The sequence below is a fragment of the Dunckerocampus dactyliophorus genome, chromosome 15 (assembly GCF_027744805.1).
Source record: "Dunckerocampus dactyliophorus isolate RoL2022-P2 chromosome 15, RoL_Ddac_1.1, whole genome shotgun sequence".
Classification (NCBI taxonomy): Eukaryota; Metazoa; Chordata; class Actinopteri; order Syngnathiformes; family Syngnathidae; genus Dunckerocampus; species Dunckerocampus dactyliophorus.
The window spans coordinates 9,633,123-9,653,660 of NC_072833.1; the positions used below are offsets into that span (position 1 = coordinate 9,633,123).

The 20,538-nt window shown below is 44.2% G+C and overlaps 1 protein-coding gene across 3 annotated transcripts; it reads right to left on the reverse strand.

The window, feature by feature from the left end:
- Positions 1 to 1,973: 1,973 nt before the first annotated feature.
- Positions 1,974 to 20,378, reverse strand: LOC129194716 (uncharacterized). Of its 3 annotated transcripts, none has more exons than XM_054800024.1 (32): positions 20,274 to 20,378; positions 16,962 to 18,970; positions 16,314 to 16,375; positions 15,983 to 16,198; positions 15,524 to 15,903; positions 15,197 to 15,432; positions 14,970 to 15,104; positions 14,688 to 14,786; positions 14,574 to 14,602; positions 11,809 to 13,316; positions 11,588 to 11,740; positions 11,478 to 11,512; positions 11,251 to 11,403; positions 8,948 to 9,082; positions 8,825 to 8,863; positions 8,637 to 8,762; positions 8,443 to 8,569; positions 8,196 to 8,366; positions 7,922 to 8,121; positions 7,706 to 7,840; positions 7,592 to 7,630; positions 7,377 to 7,517; positions 7,167 to 7,261; positions 7,051 to 7,074; positions 6,697 to 6,967; positions 6,581 to 6,637; positions 3,112 to 6,498; positions 2,972 to 3,032; positions 2,789 to 2,893; positions 2,478 to 2,720; positions 2,283 to 2,404; positions 1,974 to 2,196 (listed from the first exon to the last, which is right to left on the reverse strand). In XM_054800024.1, exons 2-32 carry the CDS (start codon positions 18,813 to 18,815, stop codon positions 2,140 to 2,142), a joined length of 10,395 nt encoding a protein of 3,464 aa, XP_054655999.1. In that variant the 5' UTR covers positions 18,816 to 18,970; positions 20,274 to 20,378; the 3' UTR covers positions 1,974 to 2,139. The 3 variants fall into 3 exon arrangements, with proteins under 3 accessions (XP_054655999.1, XP_054655998.1, XP_054656000.1); XM_054800023.1 differs by having other exon boundaries at positions 16,962 to 19,037; positions 20,274 to 20,373; XM_054800025.1 differs by lacking the exons at positions 7,377 to 7,517; positions 7,592 to 7,630; positions 7,706 to 7,840; ... (1 more) ...; positions 8,196 to 8,366; positions 8,443 to 8,569 and having other exon boundaries at positions 16,962 to 20,351.
- Between the last annotated feature and the right edge of the window lie 160 nt (positions 20,379 to 20,538).

The following is a 20,538-nucleotide window of genomic DNA, read 5'->3' on the forward strand; positions in this document are numbered from 1 at the left end:
TTCAACATTTGTTCAGTTTTATACGACCTAAACGTTAACAAAGTCAAACTGTACTTCACCACCGTTATGAATACAGTACTTGCTTAATTACTATGACATACTTGGAGCCTGATGTAATTCATTACCAGTCAAAAGTGTCCATGAAAAACTCCTGGAGCAGGCACACACCACGCACAGTTGTATGCAAAAATATTTGAATGTGAATTATTTATTTAACCATTTTAGAGATTGTAGAGTTGTTTTTTTTTTTAAGTTTCGCTAATGTTGAATTGTAGATCTTCAAAGAGCACAAACAGTGACACCTTGTGGCTAGGATTTTGTATTGCAGGTTGCTGAGTCACGACAGTATTTTTCCTTTCTTGGACGGTTTGCTGTTTGATACACATAACAAGAACTACAGCCATTAAGTAAATGATGGTGAATGTACAACAGACCAATTGGAGCTCATAGAAGACATTTGCGATGTTTTTTTCCCCTAAAATATGACTAGTGTAATTCAGGCCAAAGATGTGTGATGTTACATATGGAGTTTGTTCACGAATTACTTGGAAAAACTCAACGTAACACTTTTTGGTGTACAACAAATTTACTTTTAATTGAGCGAAGAACTGTACATTCATTCACTTATTGTGTCTTATTAGCATTTCGCTATTGTGACAAATGTCACGTCAGCCTTTCCATAGCAATTTTAAGTAGTGATGGTAATTTTAAATTGAAGTACATTGAGGTAGCTGCCTGATTTACAACATAGCCTAGCTACTATACAACAAAACATGACAAAATAATACGAAGTATGTGAAAATGGTGTTTGAAACAATAAAAAAGTGTAAAATAAAATAAAACCATCAAATAAACAAATTATTAAGACCTACTGTAAGAATAACAAGGAATTGACAATTCACACACGGCTTCCGTTACGATCGGCCAGTTTCAACATACTGAGGCTGACAGTGCAGATCGATACTAAAATATCAATACATCTGATAAAATGCTCTAAAAATCGATACTCAAATCAAAATAGTGATACTTTGATACGTCGTTCATTCGATGTAACTGTAATGTATATCATGAACAAGAACACAGTGGAAAATAACTACATTCTTGAGATCTTGAGGTCTAAATCATACGTGGTTGGTGGGAACTACTTTTTCTTCCGCCTGGATAAGTGCGTAATGCGTAAACCCAGCAGCACACTGCTCAGTTAGTCAGCTTCAGTCTGTTGGAACTAAGGACACGTTGAACAGGACTGCCAACTCGCCATCCACTTCCGTAGTATGCCCTGCACGGGTTTGGCCGCCATGATGGTGGGCAGAATCCAGAAACATTGCATTGTAAACATGTCCTAGGCACACTGCTCAGCTATTAATTGCTCTAATTGACAGCCCGAAAGACCACTGGTTGTTGTAAATAAACATGACTGTGGACAAGACTCCCAAAGTGTATATTGTGTGGGACTGTACATACAATGCTTAAAGGTAATTTGTTTCTCTGGTAGGTGTTATTGATATTTCAGTATCAATCTGCACATCAGCAATTTTTAGTGCTAAAAACCTGATACCAATATTTTCCCTACCTTGTTTTATATGAATTCATTTAAGAAATATAGTAACAACAGTTGAATTGTAATATTTCACATAAAGCACTAGAGTTGTTAAATGGCTTTAAAATTAGCTTGAATGGCAAAAATACATTTTTGGAAATGAGCTACCTGCTTCAGTGTTTTGACACACTGCATAGTTTATCCTGGCATGATTACATGATGACTAGAAAATGTTTCCTATACAGTGCTTCACTTCAGGACTGACTTCAAGTCAAGCTCAGCCATATCAGGCCCAGACTTTGCCGAGAAAACAGCTTTCAGGGTGACGATTTTCTTTTAGGACATGAGCTGCATTTGTGTTTTTTCTGAGGAAACTCATTCTAGTGTACAGTGTGTCAAATAATTTATCGTCCAGAAAGCACGACAGCAAATGTTGTGGATGAGTTGAATTTTAATTAATGATTAGATAAATGTACAGAAATATCTAAAGGAAAAAGAAGTGTAAAATTATGCTTTACTGCCTAATTATGTAAAAGATTAAACTTAGTATTCAATCACAGTAATTCACAGCGTCGCCAACATGATGGACCTTTCAGAACTCAATCGGAGATGGATCCTTGAGTTGACACTCTCAACTTCTTACACTGGTAATATTTCTGTGGAAAGACAGCGTGCAGTCCCATTTGTACTAGTTGAATGAATAAATGATGTTGAACAAAGATGACAGAGTGGGGGAAAGTACCTTCAGGTTGCTGTAGTGTCTCTTGCTGCTGCAGTGGATGTCTTTGGCTGTGCTCTCTTTCATGTAGAAAATGGAGCACAGTTCACAGAAATAACCATGTTTGGGGACGACAAACTCTGTACCTGCACACAACAGGAAATGAAGAGTAAACCAAGAGTAAAAAGAGTACAATATTGAACTATAAGTGTGTTGTACCAAGAGGGTTGTTGGGTTTGAACGCGGGTAGTTCAAATTTTGCAGAGACATACGGAGACTGTGAACGTGCTCGCTTTGCTCCTGCCTCAATAAGCTCCGCCTGCCGTTTGCTCACAACTCCAGTCTGTCCAGCAGATGGAGCGCTGCCCTCCACTGGATCAGCGTCTTCCTGGTGGTCGCTTGGCAAACATGGTGGTGGGGCGTCCTTGACAACCACTTCCATCCCTCCACTAGCTTTCCCGGCTGCAGGAGAAGAAAAGAGTAGCAGAAGTGGCGAGCGGTGCTACTTTGACAGATAGCATAATGCTAACCAGGACTCGGGCTCTGTCTCTTCCAGTTGGGCAGGGCCACTTCTTGAAGCTCCACCTCTTCAACTTGTCCCACCTGGTCCAGCGTCACCATGGCCGCGTTGTCCTCTGAAGGGAAAGAAAACATCACGCCTTGTATCCCTGTAGTTAGAAGCAAAGCGTGTGTAGACAGGACAGCTGTGACACCTGTGTTGTCGTCCTCCTTCTCATCATCATCGCCGCCTGCTGCATCTAAAGTCAGCAAGGTCTACAAGAACCAACAAATGACCTTCAGTAACATCACACATGGAAAATAATGAATCTCCACATCAAGAGGAAGAAGCTACCTGAAGGTTAAAACAGTCCTCTGATTGGTCTGATGGGCAGTGCGTCGGTGCCTTCTGTTCCACCTTTTCTTCTTCCTCCACCACGATCTCATCCAGAGTGACCAGAGCTTGCAGCTCTCCGTCAGAGATGTCATCCAGAGTGAGCAGCTCCTCCTCATCCTCACTTCCTCCATTTGGCTTTCTCTCCTCTGCTCCCATGGTCTTCTCTTCTGCCCTCACAGAGCTCAACTTATCCTCCTTTGCTTGCCTCCTCAGCTCCTCCTCAGCCATGTCGTCAGAGAAATCCTCCTCTTCATCGCTCACTTGATCCAGCTTCCAAACACTGCTGTCGTCTTTGTTGGGGGGCGTTTGTTTCTTCTCAGAGGTCGTTGGAGTTTCAGTCTTCACATCTTTTCCCCCAGTCGCCAGCTCGTCTTCCTCTTTCACATCAGCCTCCAGTTTGACTTTTTCACGTGTGCCGACTGGGCTGATTTCTTCACCTGGTTCTTCCTCCTTCACTCCAACACAAACACCTTCATCCAAACAATCTACAACTCGATAAGTCCCTTCCTCCTCATGCTGGCTGTCAGTCATGTCCTCCTCTGGACTATTTTGATCATGGAGCGTCTCGTCTTCTACAGAGTCCAAGACCTGGAATGTGGCTTCTTCTTCATCACCAGGATCTTCTTCCTTCGTTTCCAAGCAGGGATCATGATGATGCTCACCAGAAGTCAGTCTGATTCTCTTCTTGGTTCTGCCTCTCCAGTTGGGCAGGGACGCTTTTTCAGGCTCCGCCTCTTCAACCTGCACCACCTTGTCCCGTGTCACCAAGCTTGTGCTGCCTTCTGAAAAAGAAGAACTTAAAAGGCGTCTTTTCCGGCGTCCTTGTCGAGTGCGCTTAGCATATTGGGATGTTTTCACAGCTTCATCTTTGCCCTCCTTCTTAGTATCATTTAAAGGCTCTTCTTTAGCTGGACATTCATGAAACAAATCAGTCATCTCATTTGTGTCTTCCTCCTTGTGCTGGCAGTCAGTCATGTCCTCCTCCTTTGGACTGTTATCATGGACCGTCTCGTCCTCTACAGAGTCCAGGACCTGGAATGTAGCTTCTTTTTCATCACCAGCATCTTGTTCCTTCTTTACTAAGCAGGCATCATGATGACGCTCACTAGAAGTCAGTCTGCTTCTCTTCTTGGCTCTGCCTCTACAGTACGACGGGGATGCTTCTTCAGGCTCCACCTCTTCAACCTGTCCCACCTTCTTCTTTTCCACCAAGGTTGTGTCTTCTGATGATGAAGAAAAATGTTTTCTTGTCTGGCGTCCTTGTCGAGTGCGCATAGCACATTGTGATGCTTCCACAGTGTCATCTTGGCCCTCCTTATCATCATTATCTACAGGCTCTTCTTTGGCTAGACCTTTATTCAAAGAATCGATGATCGCATTTGACTCTTCCTCCTGTTTGCTGTCAGTCATGTCCTTCTTTGGACTATTGTGATCACGCAGCGTCTCGTCCTCCACAGAGTCCAGGACCTCAAATGTAACTTCTTCATCACCAGCGTATTGTTCCTTCATTTCTAAGCAGGCATCATGATGCTGCTCACCAGAAGTCAGTCTGCTTCTCTTCTTGGCTCTGCCTCTCCAGTTCGATGGGGATGTTTGTTCAGGCTCCACCTCTTCCACCTGTCGCACCTTCTTCTGTTCCACCAAGCTTTTGTCTTCTGATGATACAGAACATAAAAGATGTCTTGCATGGCATTCTCGTCGAGTGCGCTTAGCACATTGTGATGTTTCCACAGGTTCATCCTTTCCCTCCTTCTCATCACCAAATTCTAAATGCTCTTCTTTGGCTGGTCCTTCACTCAAAAAATCAATGATCTCATTTGTTCCTTCCTTATGTTTGCTGTCAGTCATGTCCTCCTCCTTTGGACTCTTGTGATCATGGAGCATTTCGTCCTCCACAGAGTCCAGGACCTGGAAAGTGGCTTCTTCTTCACCATCAGTGTCTTGTTCTCTCTTTTCTAAGCAGGCATCTTCACTTTTAGCTGTTTGGACAGCTTTCTTAGGTCTTCCTCTTCTTCCTTTTCTCAGAGATGGAAGACTCTTCACCTCGTCTTTTAGGACAGACTCAGTCTTCTTGGTTGGTGTTTCTTCTCTGGTTGTTCCCTGTGAAGTTCTTGTCCTCTTCCTTGTTGGTGTAATTTCTTCTTCAACTCTTTTCTCACTATGAGCATCTTTCTTAGATGGCCTTCCTCTTTTTCCTCTGCTAGATCTGGTTGTGATGGTGGGTTCTTCTTGGACCGTCTCAGCATCCACAGAGTCCAAAATGTGGAAAGTGGGTTCCTCGTCCTTCACAGATGTACCCTGAGTCTTTCCTCGTGTGCTCCTCCTCCTACCTGGTGTCGACGTGCTGCTGGAATGTTTAACTTGGACAGAATCAACCACCTGGTGCTTCTGCTCAGCCTCAGGAGGTCCAGTGGTGGTGTGCTTCTTTGGAGACTCTTGCTCTTCTCTCTTGGATGCTCTGCTTGGAGAAGACACTTCCTGGTCACTTTTTTCCTTGCGCTTGCACTCATTCTCAGTGGAAGTTGGCTGCTCTTCCACAGAATCGATCACGTGGTATGCCTCTTCTTCTTCTGAGGCCATAGTGTTTTCTTTACATAGCAGGCCAGCTGAAGTTTCTACAACATGTGTGTCATGGTTGTCCTCCTTTGTTTGACAAGGTTCTGCTGTCACCTCCTTGTCGTCCTCCACATTTGTCTTCTGCTTGTCTACTTTGTCCCTCAGAGGAGACTTGTCGTCTGGAGCAATCACTTGGACCTGATCTTTGGTAGCTTCGTCTTTATCTTTGGGTGTATGAACTTGTGGAGTAGTCTCATCTTTCTCAGGGAGTTGTTTTTTGTCATTTTCAAGCTGGTTGATGTGATGCTGCTCCATGTGGCTGCTGTCCTCTGAGAGAGGCTTCTCCTCATAGCCCACGCTGTCCAACACTTGAAAGCTTTCCTTTGTCGCTGAAGTTGTCATCCTCTCTTCTTCACAAGCAGAGGATGACGACGGCTGCAAACACATCTGGGATTCAGCCTCTGAGTCTTTGGCTTTAGTTTCAAAGGAACCCTTGGACTTTTCGCACACTGAGCGAGAAGACGGGCTGTGTTTTTCTGAGCTTCTGGTGGACCTGGAGGAGGCTGATGAGGAATATGCAGAGCTCTTTGAATCTTTTGAGGTGCTGGTGTTGGTTTGTTTGGATGCAGGTTTGGAGGATAACTTCTTGGATAGGGAGCGGTGCCCAGCAGAGGACTCGTTAGTTCCCTCCTCCCCAACTTCATCCACAGTGACAAAGTCATCCATGTTGAAAGGTTGCTCATCAAAAATAAGTGCATATGGAGGAATATTGTCTTCTGTGAAGTCCTCCTGACAGTGGATGGAAAAGACAGAAGTCAACATCCTAAGACTAATCAACAATAACAGTTTGTTTTAAAAAATCCTCATTGACCTTGTCTTTTCCTTTCCGTTGATTCTTTTTTCTCTTGCGTGAGCTCTTACTTGGCTTCTAATGAAAGAGATATGCGATGATGCAACATATGAGTAAAGTGAGATGCCACAACTCACCTTTGCTTCATTTCTTTTAGGGAGCAAGAGAGCAGCAGATGAAGTTGCAGTGTGTTTCTCTTTATCGTCACGAGCCACTGTTTTCCCACCATTATGTTTGGCTGCGGTTTGTCGCTGGTGTGGTGCCTCTGTGGTTTTTTCAAGGGCAACTGATGGAGCGGCGAGAACCGTGGAGCGCACAGCAGCCTGAGTGCTGATATCCTTCCTGTCCTTCTCGGGGTTCAATGTAATCACACTGCGATCCGTCAGACATCTTTTCAAGATACTCACACTAAAATCCAATCACATCAATGAGTTATCACCAAGACTACATGTGTTTTTTTATTACCATGACAGACACATGAGAATCCTTACCTCTCAAAGCCTTCAACTGCAAGCCTGAGAACAAGAGCAGGGAGGGATACTGGTGTCAAAATGTTGAATACGCACACCCCCACACACAGGTATTAAAAGAGGTAGCAAACACCTACCAAGTTACACGCTTTTTGCCAGGATTTGGTGAGAAATGTTTGGATTTCTCTAGCACAAGCATAACGCCTGTGGAGTCAGCCATCTCAATGCATATCTATAGTGATATATACATACAGAAAGAAAGAAAGAAAGAAAGAAAGATCGATCATAATCCCAATGACAAATGACACCTGGTGGAGTTTGGATCGGCAATATTTCTACTTGTGTACCCGGTTGGCCAGAGAAAGGAAGTTAACAATCGTGGCATGAGACGAGACGAAATGTAAAACTAATTTAACAACGTCCTCGCTGATCTCAGAAATCTTCACACACAGCAGGCGCTCGGCCAGTTTCTCCACTTGGCCAACACGCTGAAAGGCAAAATGCAAAGCATTCCTTAAGAATGGCTTCCAACTGCTTTGTCACAAGCTCTTTGTTGACTCACAGAGTTGCTCAGCTTCATCAGACTTTTGTACAAGTTCTCCTATAAAAAGAGCACAGGTCAGATAGTCAGTGATGTCATCAGAGCACCTTGACTGGTCTTTCCCAGAGTCCATACCTCGCTGTTTTCAGGACACATGGGCTGCAGGACAAAGTGCACAAAGAGTTTGTAGCCTCCTACCGACACTGCACTTTTTAAGTGACTTTGGAGAAAACGGCAGCAGCCACTCCATTCACTGAAATGTACAAAGGCCTGCAAAGCCAAAGAGCACAAGGCATGATGAGCACAAGTCCATCCAAACTGTATGACAGGAGAAGGTTGGAGTATCCTCACCCTCCTCTGGAGTGGCAGGACTATCACGTTGTAGTACAGCGACTGAAGGTCCTTTTGGGAAAGATATGGCCACACAAGCTTGGCCACATCCTCGTGTTTGTAATATCCTTGAGGTAAACCTGTCAACATGATCGTTGGTGCTGCCATGCCTCGATGCTTGGCCTGATCAATGTTGGCTTCTTCTCTGATAGTGAGGAACTCTATGAGGACCACAACGTGTGAGAGATGGCAACCTTGTTAGGTGTCCAATGGGTAAGTCACTGGGGGTTCTCACCTGGGATAGTGAACCAGGAAGATATGGTTGGAAACAGGTACGGTCTCTTGGGCATGGTTAGCCAAAATGGAGAAGAGCTGCCCTGCGGAACACCAAACTCAACTGTTGGAACTGCTGCCCCGGCAGCCGCGACACTGCTGTCGGGCATGGCTTTCTCTGGAAGGCTTGGTGCTGTAAGAAAAGCAAGCTTGCTCTTGCTGCCTTCATTTTGCATCCTGATTTTGTCAGTCTGACCCAAGGAACTTACGCAGACAAGTGCATTCACTTTGAGGAAGACCCAACCTGTGGACCTGGTAGGCAGGACACTGATCCAAGAGAGAGTACCAAACTCCGAAGCGGTCAGCATCACAATCTGACTCAAACTCAACAAATAGCTGTAACAAGCAGGTCAAATATCACTTTCACATTGAGCACTGACACGCTGTTGAGACATTCACTCACCTTGTTAAGGAGAGGCAGGAAGTTTTTGACAAAGTCAATCTTTCTCAAAATTTCCCGGAGGCTGGCAGTCTCACTTTGAGAGATGTTCTTGATGAAAATGGTTCTCGTACCGTGGTCGACCACAGGCTGAGGGTCAAAGTTAAAAGGTTAAAAGACACTCATGTTCACAATAGTTCATTTTTACTTACAGAATTCATCAACCTCATCAGCGATCTGTAAAAGCCAACCTGGGAACACATAAGTCAGGTTAATAATTGGCTCAGCCAATATTGCCCGCCCCAACCCCCAGTCCCGATGTGTTTACTATGTACCGGTGCCATGGGGACGTTTTCACCCAGCACATGCAGATGGAGTTTCTCCTTAAAGCCTTTGAGAGCAAAATCTTTGTTTTTGCTAGCTTTAAGAGCAGCCAGAACATCCTCAGCATCCGCCAGTTGAGCAAACGCCTGCGGGTCGTAAAGAGACATCCAATGAAGTAATTCAATAAAAGTGTGTGTGTCCATTCACAGCTGACAACTGCACAGTTAGATAATTATAACAGCAATTCAAAGCACCTACTAGGGCTGCACAAATGAATGGCAATCTTGACTCATACTAATGTGCAATCTAATTTCTAAATGATACATTTATTTAACTTCGCTTAAATAGTTACATCACAAAGACTACTCAAGGACTCATGCTGCACTTTTGTTAGCATGACCACAGACACTTCCTCCTTACAGTCCCCTACCGAGTCTTGCCATACAGGAGTTTGCTTCACTGTCCGGGTTTCTACTTGCTGCTGGCTATCATTCATCAGCTTGCAGGATGGGAGACTGCATTAATTAAAAGACTTTTCTTTTTTTTTATTTTTACTTTTTAAAAAAGTAAAAAGAAAGAAAAAAAAAAGACTTTTCTTTTTATGTGTCTTTATTACACGCATTAATATACTGTGGAGTGAGCGAGCATGCCATGTTTGTGACTTGATCGATTATTTTCAGTCATTCTATTCATTTCGGTTCTGTTCTATTCATTTCTCCAATTGTCCTTCTGGGTCCTCCAATGAAGAACTTCAGAAAGATCATTGGAAGTTCCTTTAAAGCATAAGACAATGAGGAGTTTAATAAAAATGTTAATTTTGCTTTTTCTGGACTATACAGCAAGTCAGTTTTCTCTTATAGTTTTTTCAAATACAGTAATATAGTAGAACCTTGGTTAGCATCATTAATTCGTTCCAGAAGGTCTGACTCTAACCAAAACGTACTTACAAATAAATTTTTTTCCCCATATGAAATAATCTAATCTGTTCCAGAAAGCCAAAAATGTTAATACAAAGCACGGCTTTATGTTTTTACAATGTAGTTTTGCATGCAGAAAACAATTCAAAATTCAGATAAATCAGTGGTTCTCAATTATTTTCTGTCATGCCCCATAAGGAGGGCATGCTTTCATGCCCCAAAATTTGAAATATTGATAAACTGGTGTCTATTTGTTCATCTGTACTGTACAGACTGAACTCGAAACTCAAACCAGAAAAATGCAACAAAATGGAGCGCTGTGAAGCATACACACGTATTCAAGAGTGAAACTGCATGTTGAGTACAGTAAATTTGTACATGCTGGCAAGTCTGCAGTAACATGGAAAGTACTCCCTGCCTCTCACGGCGCGCCCCACTATTTGAAAAGCACTGATATAAATGCATATAAATTATGCATGAAAGTGATAAATGAACATTTAAATTTACTTTGACCTTCATTGAAGACGTGCTTGTTGGTAAAGACATCATGTGGCAGCGAGATCAACACTAACACCACCTTCATGTTTTGCCATGAGTTACTTCTTGAACTCAGTTGTCTTTCTCACCTCAAGTCTCTGCTTTTCTTTTGATCACAGCTACAAAATAATTCAAAATGGAGCCAAATACGTGTCAGCATTTGATAATATACTGAATACTAATACTGAATTTAATTCATAACGTGTGCATGTACTGTATTGTATTGTACTTTATTAATCCCACAGCGGGGAAATTCACTTGTTACAGCAGCAAGCAATATACGCAAGTAAAGAATACATAGTGACACATGGTTCAAGTGGTGCAGGTGTTGTAGAGCCTGACAGCGGTCGGTATGAAGGACCTGCGGAACCTCTCCTTCTTATGCAAAACTATAATTGTAAAACTGTAAAAATGTGTTTTGTGTTAACATTTTTGAGATTTGTGGCATAACTACAGTCAGCCGCTGATGACATCAGATGGACGATGGAGCTGACTTCCTGCAGAAGTCTTGTTTTCATGTAGTAGCAAGCTAATAGGTTGCTAACAAGAATGTTTATGATAAAAATACAACAACACAGTTGGTCTTGATTCATAACTCAACACACGCAGCATATTGTAGGCTAATCGGAAAATGTACGCAAACAGAGGCAAAATTTTGGTGTACATTTTTTATATTAACCAAAAACTACTCTAACCAAGGTTCCACTGTAATTAAAAAGTACTTTCTTCCAAATGTAAGCACAAGGCCCTGAACATGGTGTGGGTGTGTTAAAAAAATTGTCCAAGAGAATTGCTATCTTAATTCCAAGCAAGAAAATTGTTATTCACGTTGTCCAGAATCGTGCAAGCCTCGCACTTACCATGCATTTTTGAGGAATAACATAGATGTTCTCGTCCAAGTACTTAAATCGAAATGGTTTCAACAACTGAGCGACGTCTTCCTCCCTGTAGCAACCGTCATGATATTTGGGCAGGTGTGTGATCAACAGCTGCTTCTTGTTAAGTGACAAAAACTGGACAAACAGAACATCGTAATTGCTTTTTTTTCTTGAAGATGCTTGTAAGACTGTTGATGTGAACATCTTACTCTTGGTGTGAAGCAGGTTTTGTTCTTGAGACACACTGCAACAGACACAATGTTGACAATGTCAATGTTTAGTGATGGGTAGTAAATTGTTGACAATGCGTCGGACTTACTGATTCTGTTTTGATGCAGATGTTGTTCCACCATCTCTCCGATGGTGTGTCTCGCTGCTGCATCAGAGCAGTGGGACGATGTCGTATCCTGCACCGTTACTGCCTCCGGTGGCGTCTTGGCTGCTGCCTCTAGTGGCATCTTGGCTGCCATTGCTATGGAAACAAGACTCTTATAAATTAACAAGTCACCGTTTTGACAACATTGTAGGAGTATGGCCAACCTTGCTGCTTCTGTTCTTGTGTGTTGTCTCCTGCCCGTGTTAGCTTGGTGTCCAGATCAGCTTCATCTGGTTGCTCAATTAGTGAATCAAGTTTGGTAGACGCCAGTGGTCCTGCAGGTTCCGCTTGGTGCCTAGTACTTTGCCGTTTCCCCGTGCTCTTGTCAAGTTGCTTCTCAGCCGCTGTGCAAGTGTCCACTTCCATTGGCTCTAGAAGGTCAGGTTCTGGAAGTGGTGGGTCGCTCACCTCTTCTGTTTGAGGTTCTGTCACATTTGCTGGTCCAACATTGTCGGCTGCTGGTGGTGCGGTCTCGGCCCTGGTGGTGTGGGCTCTTAGAGTTTCTGTCATACTAGCTGGTCCAACATTGACCACTTCCGGTGATGTTGTCTCGGTCCTGATGGTGTGGGCTGCTGGAGGTACTGCCACCAGTCCTGGTCCAACACCGGTCGCTTCTGGTGGTGCTGCCTTGGCCCAGATGGTGTGGTCTCCTGGAGGTACTGTCAGGCTTGCTGGTCCAACATCAGCCGTTTCTGGTGGTGTTGGTTCAGCCTTGGTGGTGTGGTCTCTTGAAGGTTCTGTCACGCTTGCTGGTCCAACATCGGTTGCTTCTGGTGGTGTGGTCTTGGCCCTGGTGGTGTGGTTTCCTGGAGGTACTGTCAGACTTGCTGATTTAAAAATGGCCACTTCTGGTGGTGTTTTTTCGGCCCTTGTGGTGTGGTCTCTTCGAGGTTCTGTCACACTTGCTGGTCCAACATTGGCCGCTTCTCCTTGTGTGGTCTCTTCTTCTTTGAATTTCAGCTCAGATGACACCCCCAGATTCTGTTGCTCTTTGGCAGGGCTACATTTGAACAGCTCCTCCTCTTGTTTAATGGCATGTCCTGATGGATTCACTTTGTTTGTTACCAGAGTTATGGGTGCTTCACTGATGACCTCTGACACTTGAGCTGATGTAACAACGGAGGTGGTTTTTAACTGTGCTTTTGCTGGACCTTTTTTTGCAGCTCCTTTCTCCGTCTGGATGACCTGTTTCCTTGAGACGTTCTTTGCTTTGGAAACTAACACGTGGGCTTTTGCAGCAGGTACAGCACTTGTTACAGAAGGGGTGCTAGTGGATTTAGATGTTTGAGTAGTAGAGATGTTGGACGAGGTGTCATTCAGCTCAGATGAGCCCTCCAGATTGTGTTGCTCTTCTGCAGTGCTACATTTGGACGGTTCCTCCTCTTCGATGGTGCCTCCTGATATAACTATGTCTGTTAGAGTTTCACCTTTGGGTGCTTTACTGATGACCTTTGACCCTTGAGCTGTCTTAACACTAGAAGTTTTTTTTAACTGTGCTATTACTGGACCTTTCTTCACAGCTCCTTTCTCGCTCTTGATGACATGCTTGCTTGAGATGTTCTTTGCTTTGGAAACCAACAATTTTGCAGCAGGTATAGCACTTTTTGAAGAAGGGGCGCTTGTTGATTTAGATGTTTGAGTGGTAGAGACACTGGACAAGGCATCAGGCTTTCTGGTAAAAATAATGAAAGGATTCATGCAGCCTTTTATATTTACAAGGGATGGCCCGATAACTTTTACATGTCCTATACCGATACTGCAACTTTGTATGTCGGCCGACACGGAAACCATTACTACACTTTTTCCCCTTTCTTGTTATAGTAATAGGTGTGCATGCAGGTGTTTGCGTAATATAGGCATATAAAGCACCATGTTCAAACTGTGCAACAAATATTCTGCTCTTCTAAAGGACAAAATTCTATTGCCCACAACATGACTCCAGTAATACTGCTACTGCTTCCCATTTTAACTGTAAAAATGTGCATTGCTTTTAAAAGCATTCTTGATTGGTCACCAGACCCAGAAGCACACGAAGTTAAGCACAGATTCAAAATAACATTGACAAAGTTGTGCAGAAGTTTAAATGGGAGTCTTCGGAAAAAGAATTATAATCCCAGTGTAGAAAGAGATACAGTACTTCACATTTGATGCGGCCTATACCTCAAAGAAATACCTCACAAAACAACAAAAACTAGAGATGTCCTGATCCCTGGATTGGGCTGATTTTTGCCTTTTTTCTTTTCTTTTTTTATTTAATCAGAGATCGGAGGATGAGCCCACCCGATCTTTATGGCAGCTGCCGTTAAGTGTTTTGTTTTTGCAGCAGGCTGGAAAGTAAACAAAACCGTGTCAGCCGTGTTGGAAGTACTTCTGCATTGTAAATGAAAATAATCATTAAGCCACTTGGAATGTCTGCAAAATGACAATTTCATGCCGTGGTAGTAGCATTCACTACCATAAATTTAATATGCCATCTGAGGACCAAACATAAAACAAGAGAATGCCATTTGGCGAGGCCACCAACGATAAGGCTGCTACACCTAAGCAACAAACACTACACTTTGGAGGAAGACAAATATCCAAAACAGAGCGAAAAAGGATCACCCAACGGAGCAGTGAATGACAGCTTTCTTGTTAGCTCTAAGGAATTTCCAATGGCAACATTTATCCTCTTTGCACATAAATTAAGTTTACACAGCTAACATAATGGGGCAAGGCTCACTGACTCAAGCTCTAGCAACAGTGTTAGCTTGCTACTGTGCAACAGTGCATATCGCTCAACATTAAAATTAGCATTTATGTGATAGTTTGGGCTTTTGGACCGGATCTGACGTTTTTGTCCCCAAAATTTGGCGGGTGTCCAATCCGTATCCATTTACTGACCTTTCCTATGAAACCAAGCTGAGGTGAATGAAGCAAGGCAACTTACGTCTGAGAATTCTTCTTGGTGACCGTCTCCTGTAGCCAAACACAAACTCACTGAGATTCAACGACTACACATAAATGTTGATACACACGATAAAAAAAAACCTAGCAGTCCCACCTTTTCTTCCACTACAGTGATTGGAAATCCTTTTAGTTTGAATTCTCTCACGTTCCTCAGTTTCTCTGCATCTTCCTTTTTCTCATAACACACCACTGCCTGCACACACAGCACTGTTACAGTAAGGACATAGCATGACAGTACACAACATAACAGGTCTTTTGTTCATTAACAGTTTACTTTCAATATATCAAGGTATATTGTGTTGCTAATAATGTTTGGCACAGGTTACACTTTCAATGTGTGATGCGGACAAAACAAAAAAACCAACAAAAATGGTACCTGCAGTCTGGAGCGAAACATAACAACTGATTTGGTTTTTCCGTACTGCTTGGCGGCAGCGACCATGTCGCCATAGGAAAGAGAATTAACAATTCCTTCTAGCGTCACAATGGTTGGAGCAGAGCTTTTACCAGACTGTTCAAAGGCAGAGAGGAGCACAAAATGACAACTTGAGTGGTGACCTGAAAAGGAATACCGTTGACTATGTCGCCATCATGTGCATCAACCTTAATCTTTGCAGATGAATCTTTTTCCTGGCCCGGCATCACTTTAGCAGCCTTCTTTTTGGTGGCTGTTGCTGAGGAGGAGGCAGAAGATATCTTCGGTGCTGTGCAGGACTGCGAAGAGGAGGTGCCTTCTTGTGAAGGAGGTGACTTCATCTTGGCCAACTCGGCCAACAAGGCAGGGGCCAGTGTTTTAACCACAGCCTCCACATCGGACTGCTTCGACAGAGACTGGACAGCTGCACCAAGGCAAAGACAAAATGGTCAAGACGCAGTGCTTGTAGTTGTGTCTCACGTCTTCATAGACGTGAGGCAAAGTGTATGTCACACCTGATGATTGCAGAAGTTTCTTAGCAAGTCGTTCTGCACTGGTTGACTTCTGGTGGCTCCTGGATGAGGTGGCGCTGTCTTCGAGGCTCTTCCTGGGGGAAGAACGTCTCTCACGGCTTCTATTGGGTGACGAGCGTTTATTGCGGCGACTCTGCGACGAGGACCGCTTCTCGCGGCTCCTCCTCGACGAGTGTCCAGCCTGGCTTCTCTTGGGTGAAGAGCGTTTATTGCGGCGGCTCTGCGACAAGGACCGCCTCTCGCGGCTCCTCCTTGACGACGAGTGCCCCTCCTGGCTTCTGCGTGGAGAGCGACGCCTCTCATAGCTTCTTGAGCGCGAGCGACCGTGGTTGGACGACGAGCTTGTGGAGTAAGAACGCGACCTGGAAGAATGATAAAGTGAAGTTACAGTCTTAAGTCTGAAAGTCGTGTCCACCATGTAGAGGGAAAATTTTGCAGAACCTGCGACTGTATCTGGGGGTGTAAGGCGAACGTGAGCGACTCTTCCTCCGGTCTCGCCGGGTATTTGAACTGCGCCGCCGCCGCCGAGGACTATGAGAGCGGGAAGACGAGCGACTCCTACGCTGGCTTTTCTTATGCTGAGACTGTGAGGTGGATGTGGACTTCTGTCCTTCATTACCACAGACAGTACGCAACTCTCCATCCCAATCTGGATACCTGAGTTATCAAACAGTTCGGTCAAGGTTCAGGCCTTTAGGGCAACAATGACACCGGTCATCTATAGCTACGGAACTTTAGTTTCAAGAGGGAAAGAAAAAAAAAAAACACTGACTGCTTTCGTAGGACTTTACAGCTCTCAAGGTGAAGGGTTGTGTTCTGGTGAGCGATCCAGTCCTAGCAGGCGAAAAGAGATGTTAACATCATCACCACAATGATCATTAGGACGACTGATATTCCACTGGATTCATAAAAACAGATACATGAGAAGTACTTGTTTCCTTGCTGGATTTACAACTTGAAGAGTAACAAGTCCTTGGTGTCAGTCACTCCAAGAAGTAAAATCATTTCTTCATGAAAAAAAACCCAACAACATCATCATGACTTGGTTCTTCTCCTCGTCCTCTCGTCATCTTGGTAGCCATCATATAGGATCAGGGAAAGGCTTTAGGAAAGCTGCTGTCACAATGGAAGGTCACCGGGTTCCCAAAAATCAATGAAAAGGTCCAAAATGATGACACAAAATTGTCTTCTGTCAAATATTAGAATGTCCAGAAATTAATCATACAATTACAAATATACAGTAGTTTGTCAGATAAATAACACAATGTAACATCAAAGTGACAAAAAAAAAAGTCCTCATCACTGGCGCTGGTCATCCTCTTGGTGTTCAAACGTAGAAGACGACCAATGAGACTCAAGTGTGACAAAAGGGAGAAAAGAACAAGCACAGCAAAACAGAGCACAGCACTGGTCCACTCACCTTAATGAGCGCACACTCTTTGTTACACAAAGAACACGAGTGTGGAAAGACTCTGGGCGTGGCCGCAGCATAATCCTGCATCATGGCTGCCGTCGGCAAACCCTTGGAGACCACCACCTGCGCTGGGTGAGCCCGTGGAAGATGTATGCCGCCAGCGCTATGATCCACAAGGAACAAGGGCTGTCTGTCCACCTTCAACATGCTGGGAATGTTGAACGCAGGTGGCAGGTGATCAAGTGACTGCGCTGTGGTGAAAGTGGGTGGCCACATCGTCTGTCCCAACTGGGTGGGTAGCTTTATGGGTGTCTGCTGGGCCTCACTCTTGGGCACCTGCTGCTTCTGAAGCGCTGGTGGCTTCTGATTGTCCGTTTTTTGTGGCTGCGATTTCTGCTTCTTCTGCTGCTGCTGCTTCTGTTGTAGTTGTTGCTGCTGCTGCTGCCGCCTCGGCTGCTCCACGGTCTCAAGGTTTTTGGCCTGCTTTGCACCAGCTGAACCTTGACCCTTAGGCTTCTCACTGGCGGTATTTGAACAGAGGACCACAAGGCCAGGTCTGTTCGGATGGACACCACGAAACAGACTGGAGGGGGTTTGTGATTTTAAGGTGGGCTCCGGATGAGTTTCCACCTGTTTAAAAGGATGGGCTTTCGGGGTTTGAGATGGAACATCTCGCATGTCTGTGTCTTTCACTGGCTGGGAGAAAGAGTTGAATATTGATTGTTGAGTCTGCATTGCTTGGATCCGCTCTCCTTTGACTGCAATGTTACTTTTTGGAGAAGCCGAGGTCAGCATGGAGCTGAAAGAAGAGCCAGAACTTGCCTGGTCCTGGGAAGCGCTTCTTGCCGCATGCTGTGCCAGCTCTTGAGTGCGTGCGCCTCTATCCAAATTGTCAATCATCAACAAAGTGTCGCTCTCAGCACTTTCAGCTCTGCTCGCAGCATCCTCCCCCACACTGCCAGTGTATTTGCGTGTATGACCATAGTCAATGACTTTACTAGACTGGAGAAGAGGAGATGCGGTGTCCCCCTGGTCCATCCCAGACACTCCAGAACTGCTCCAAGTGGCCAAACCGCCAGTGCCACTGGTTGCCGCAGGTTCAGGAAATGGTTTTGACCGATCTGCATCTGAGGCCTTCTTGGCCTTCTGAATGCGGATTTGGCGCAAGATGAACGGCAAGTTGGCAGGCGTAATCTGGTCTTCGGAGTAGGCGATAAGATGTTCTAAGTCCTCCTTTTCAAGTCCAAAGTGCAAAAGGATGTTGGCCGCTGACTCAGAGGTATACTTAGGTTGACTGCGCTCAGAAGAGGCCGCAGATTGTTTTACGTCTGGCCTGTCAAAACCGTCTAAGCCTGGAATGGAGCAAAAGTCCCGCTGACACTCACTCGATACATTGAGCACAGTGCAGCCTGCTGGAGTTGACGACGGATAATAAACAGACGATTTGTCAGCAGAAGGTTGGCTGTAGCCAGACAACCGGTTCAAGGGTCCAACACTGCATTTGCTGTCAGAACCTCTGCTGAGGCTGTGGTAAGAGCTCAATCCCCCACCCCCAGAGATAAACTCTTGCCGGCGAATGTCTTGATCTGACGGCTGGTGCATGGCCTGAAGTCTCACCTCTTCTGTGGTTCTGCTAACATGAGTGGCGCCGGACCTGTGCAGGGCTTCATTGAACGGGACTCTTTGCATGGATTGGTATGTGGGCACCATTGAGGAAAGCGTCTTGCTGTCAGAAGCCTGCGATGGACCTGCGGAAGAGCCTAGGCTGGATCCAACACCGAGCAGAGAAGAGACCCTACGGGAGTCCATCTCTGCCTGTCTTCTTTGGTTCTCATACGGGTTATACAGTGGGTGAGACATGGGTTTTGCAAGCTAACAACATTAATGTCTACATCAGTAACCCAAGGAGCTGTTGTTGGTATGTGGGGAACAGGCTGCTGGGGGAGTCTGTGAGCCAAACCAACCTCCAGGAGGTTGCCTGCCGGCCGATGAGGTCAAAGCACCCAGGGAGCCTGCTGAAGAGGAGATTGGTTGATGGGTTCCGGAGCAGAAGAGGTATAATGCTTCGATGTCAACACAAAGCTGGAAAATGTTACAAAAACAAAATGTGGTTATTGCAGTGAACTGGAGCACTGCAGCCTGGACAGGAATGGTTCCTGGAACATGTCTTCTCATCTCAGCTTGTCCACTCTGGTTTTCCTGTGGGATTCACAGTCATTCACTCACTCTCACTTCCTGCCGGTCATGCTTAAGAAAAGACACCAAAAAAGAAACGCTAACAGCAAAGACACACCAACTCTAACAGGATTTATTAAGACAGCTATTTCCAGGTGACATTGTGCATACAACAACCACATGATCTCAACAAATTAGAATATTTGTGAACACTAACTTATTTCAGTAGTTCAATTCAAAAAGTGAAACTCTTATATCCTATTGATTCATGAGGAGTGAAATTTTTCAATAATTGGATTTCTTACTCATTTTCATGATTATAGTTTTTAAAAAGTCATCCAAAAAGCCCAAATTCATTGTCTCATAAAATTTGTAAACATACTGGTTCACACAATAATCCAAAAAAGAACTGCAAAAACTTCCTGAGCCTTTAATTGGTCTCTTTGTCTTAATTGAACTCCTGAAATCAAATACATTTCTGCACAATTTTGTAATTTGTAGAGATGCTAGGAACGTACCGGGATTCACACTGCGTGGCACGATCTCCTGCTGGAGATCATGCCTTCCAAATATAGGCAGTTGCTGGACTATTGTTCACGTTCTATAGCAATAACATAAATTCATAAAAAAAATTTTCGGGCATGTTCCATTGCTGAAATGGGGAATCAGATTATGTTTCGATGTAACGTTCTTTATGCACGTTCGAAATAAACTAAACTATGACCACTACTATACTAACGTATCCTTAAAGTTTGACTTTCTTTACATTTAACGCAGCATATAACAAGTTTGAAATGCGTGCATATGTGCATGTTAATGGCTCTCATTCGCGTCGACGCGAAACATGCACCATTAGCATGCTAACGTGACGATCAAGGAAGATATGGATATAGGACAGGTATTAGCTCCCAGAAGCCGAAATGTAAATGGGGGTGTGTAAAGTTACATCATTTGATCAACGGTGGCGCTATTTTATTATTAAAATATCATTAAATAAAAAGTAATGACTGCTAGTTGCAAACACTCCAGCTAGCAGGCCTTTAGGAAGCTTCCGACGTTGATGTGCAAACAACATAAAATATAGTGTTTGTAAAGGCAACGGCTTTTGATGAAAAACTAACGTTTCACTTTTGTTTTGTTTACCTTTGAATACCAGTAGTAAATCCGAGAAGCTTCGTTCGTCGTTTCCAAGTTTACTAGCAATCGTTAGCTGCTTGACCTAGGGTGGAAGTTTAAGGATGACATCTTCCGCTTCAAAATAAGAGTCTTCAAAAAAGGAATGACACCACAATATCTTTTGTCTTTATGTTCTGCTTTGCTGTCACAGTTACCTAAAATAAAAACGTTTTGTGTTTAAAATCGTGCGTTTTCATATTTTCAACATTTTGTAAGCAATAAAGAGAGTAAT

Bases quoted from the DNA above. Each gene is read 5' to 3' on its own strand.
- LOC129194716 (XM_054800024.1), bottom strand. From the start codon at position 18,815: ATGTCTCACCCACTGTATAACCCGTATGAGAACCAAAGAAGACAGGCA. The intron at 11,404-11,477 runs GTAAGATGTTCA...CTGTTTGTCCAG, and splicing joins AAACCTGCTTCACACCAAGA to TTTTTGTCACTTAACAAGAA. The intron at 8,570-8,636 runs GTGAGTGAATGT...TGCTTGTTACAG, and splicing joins TCCTGCCTCTCCTTAACAAG to CTATTTGTTGAGTTTGAGTC.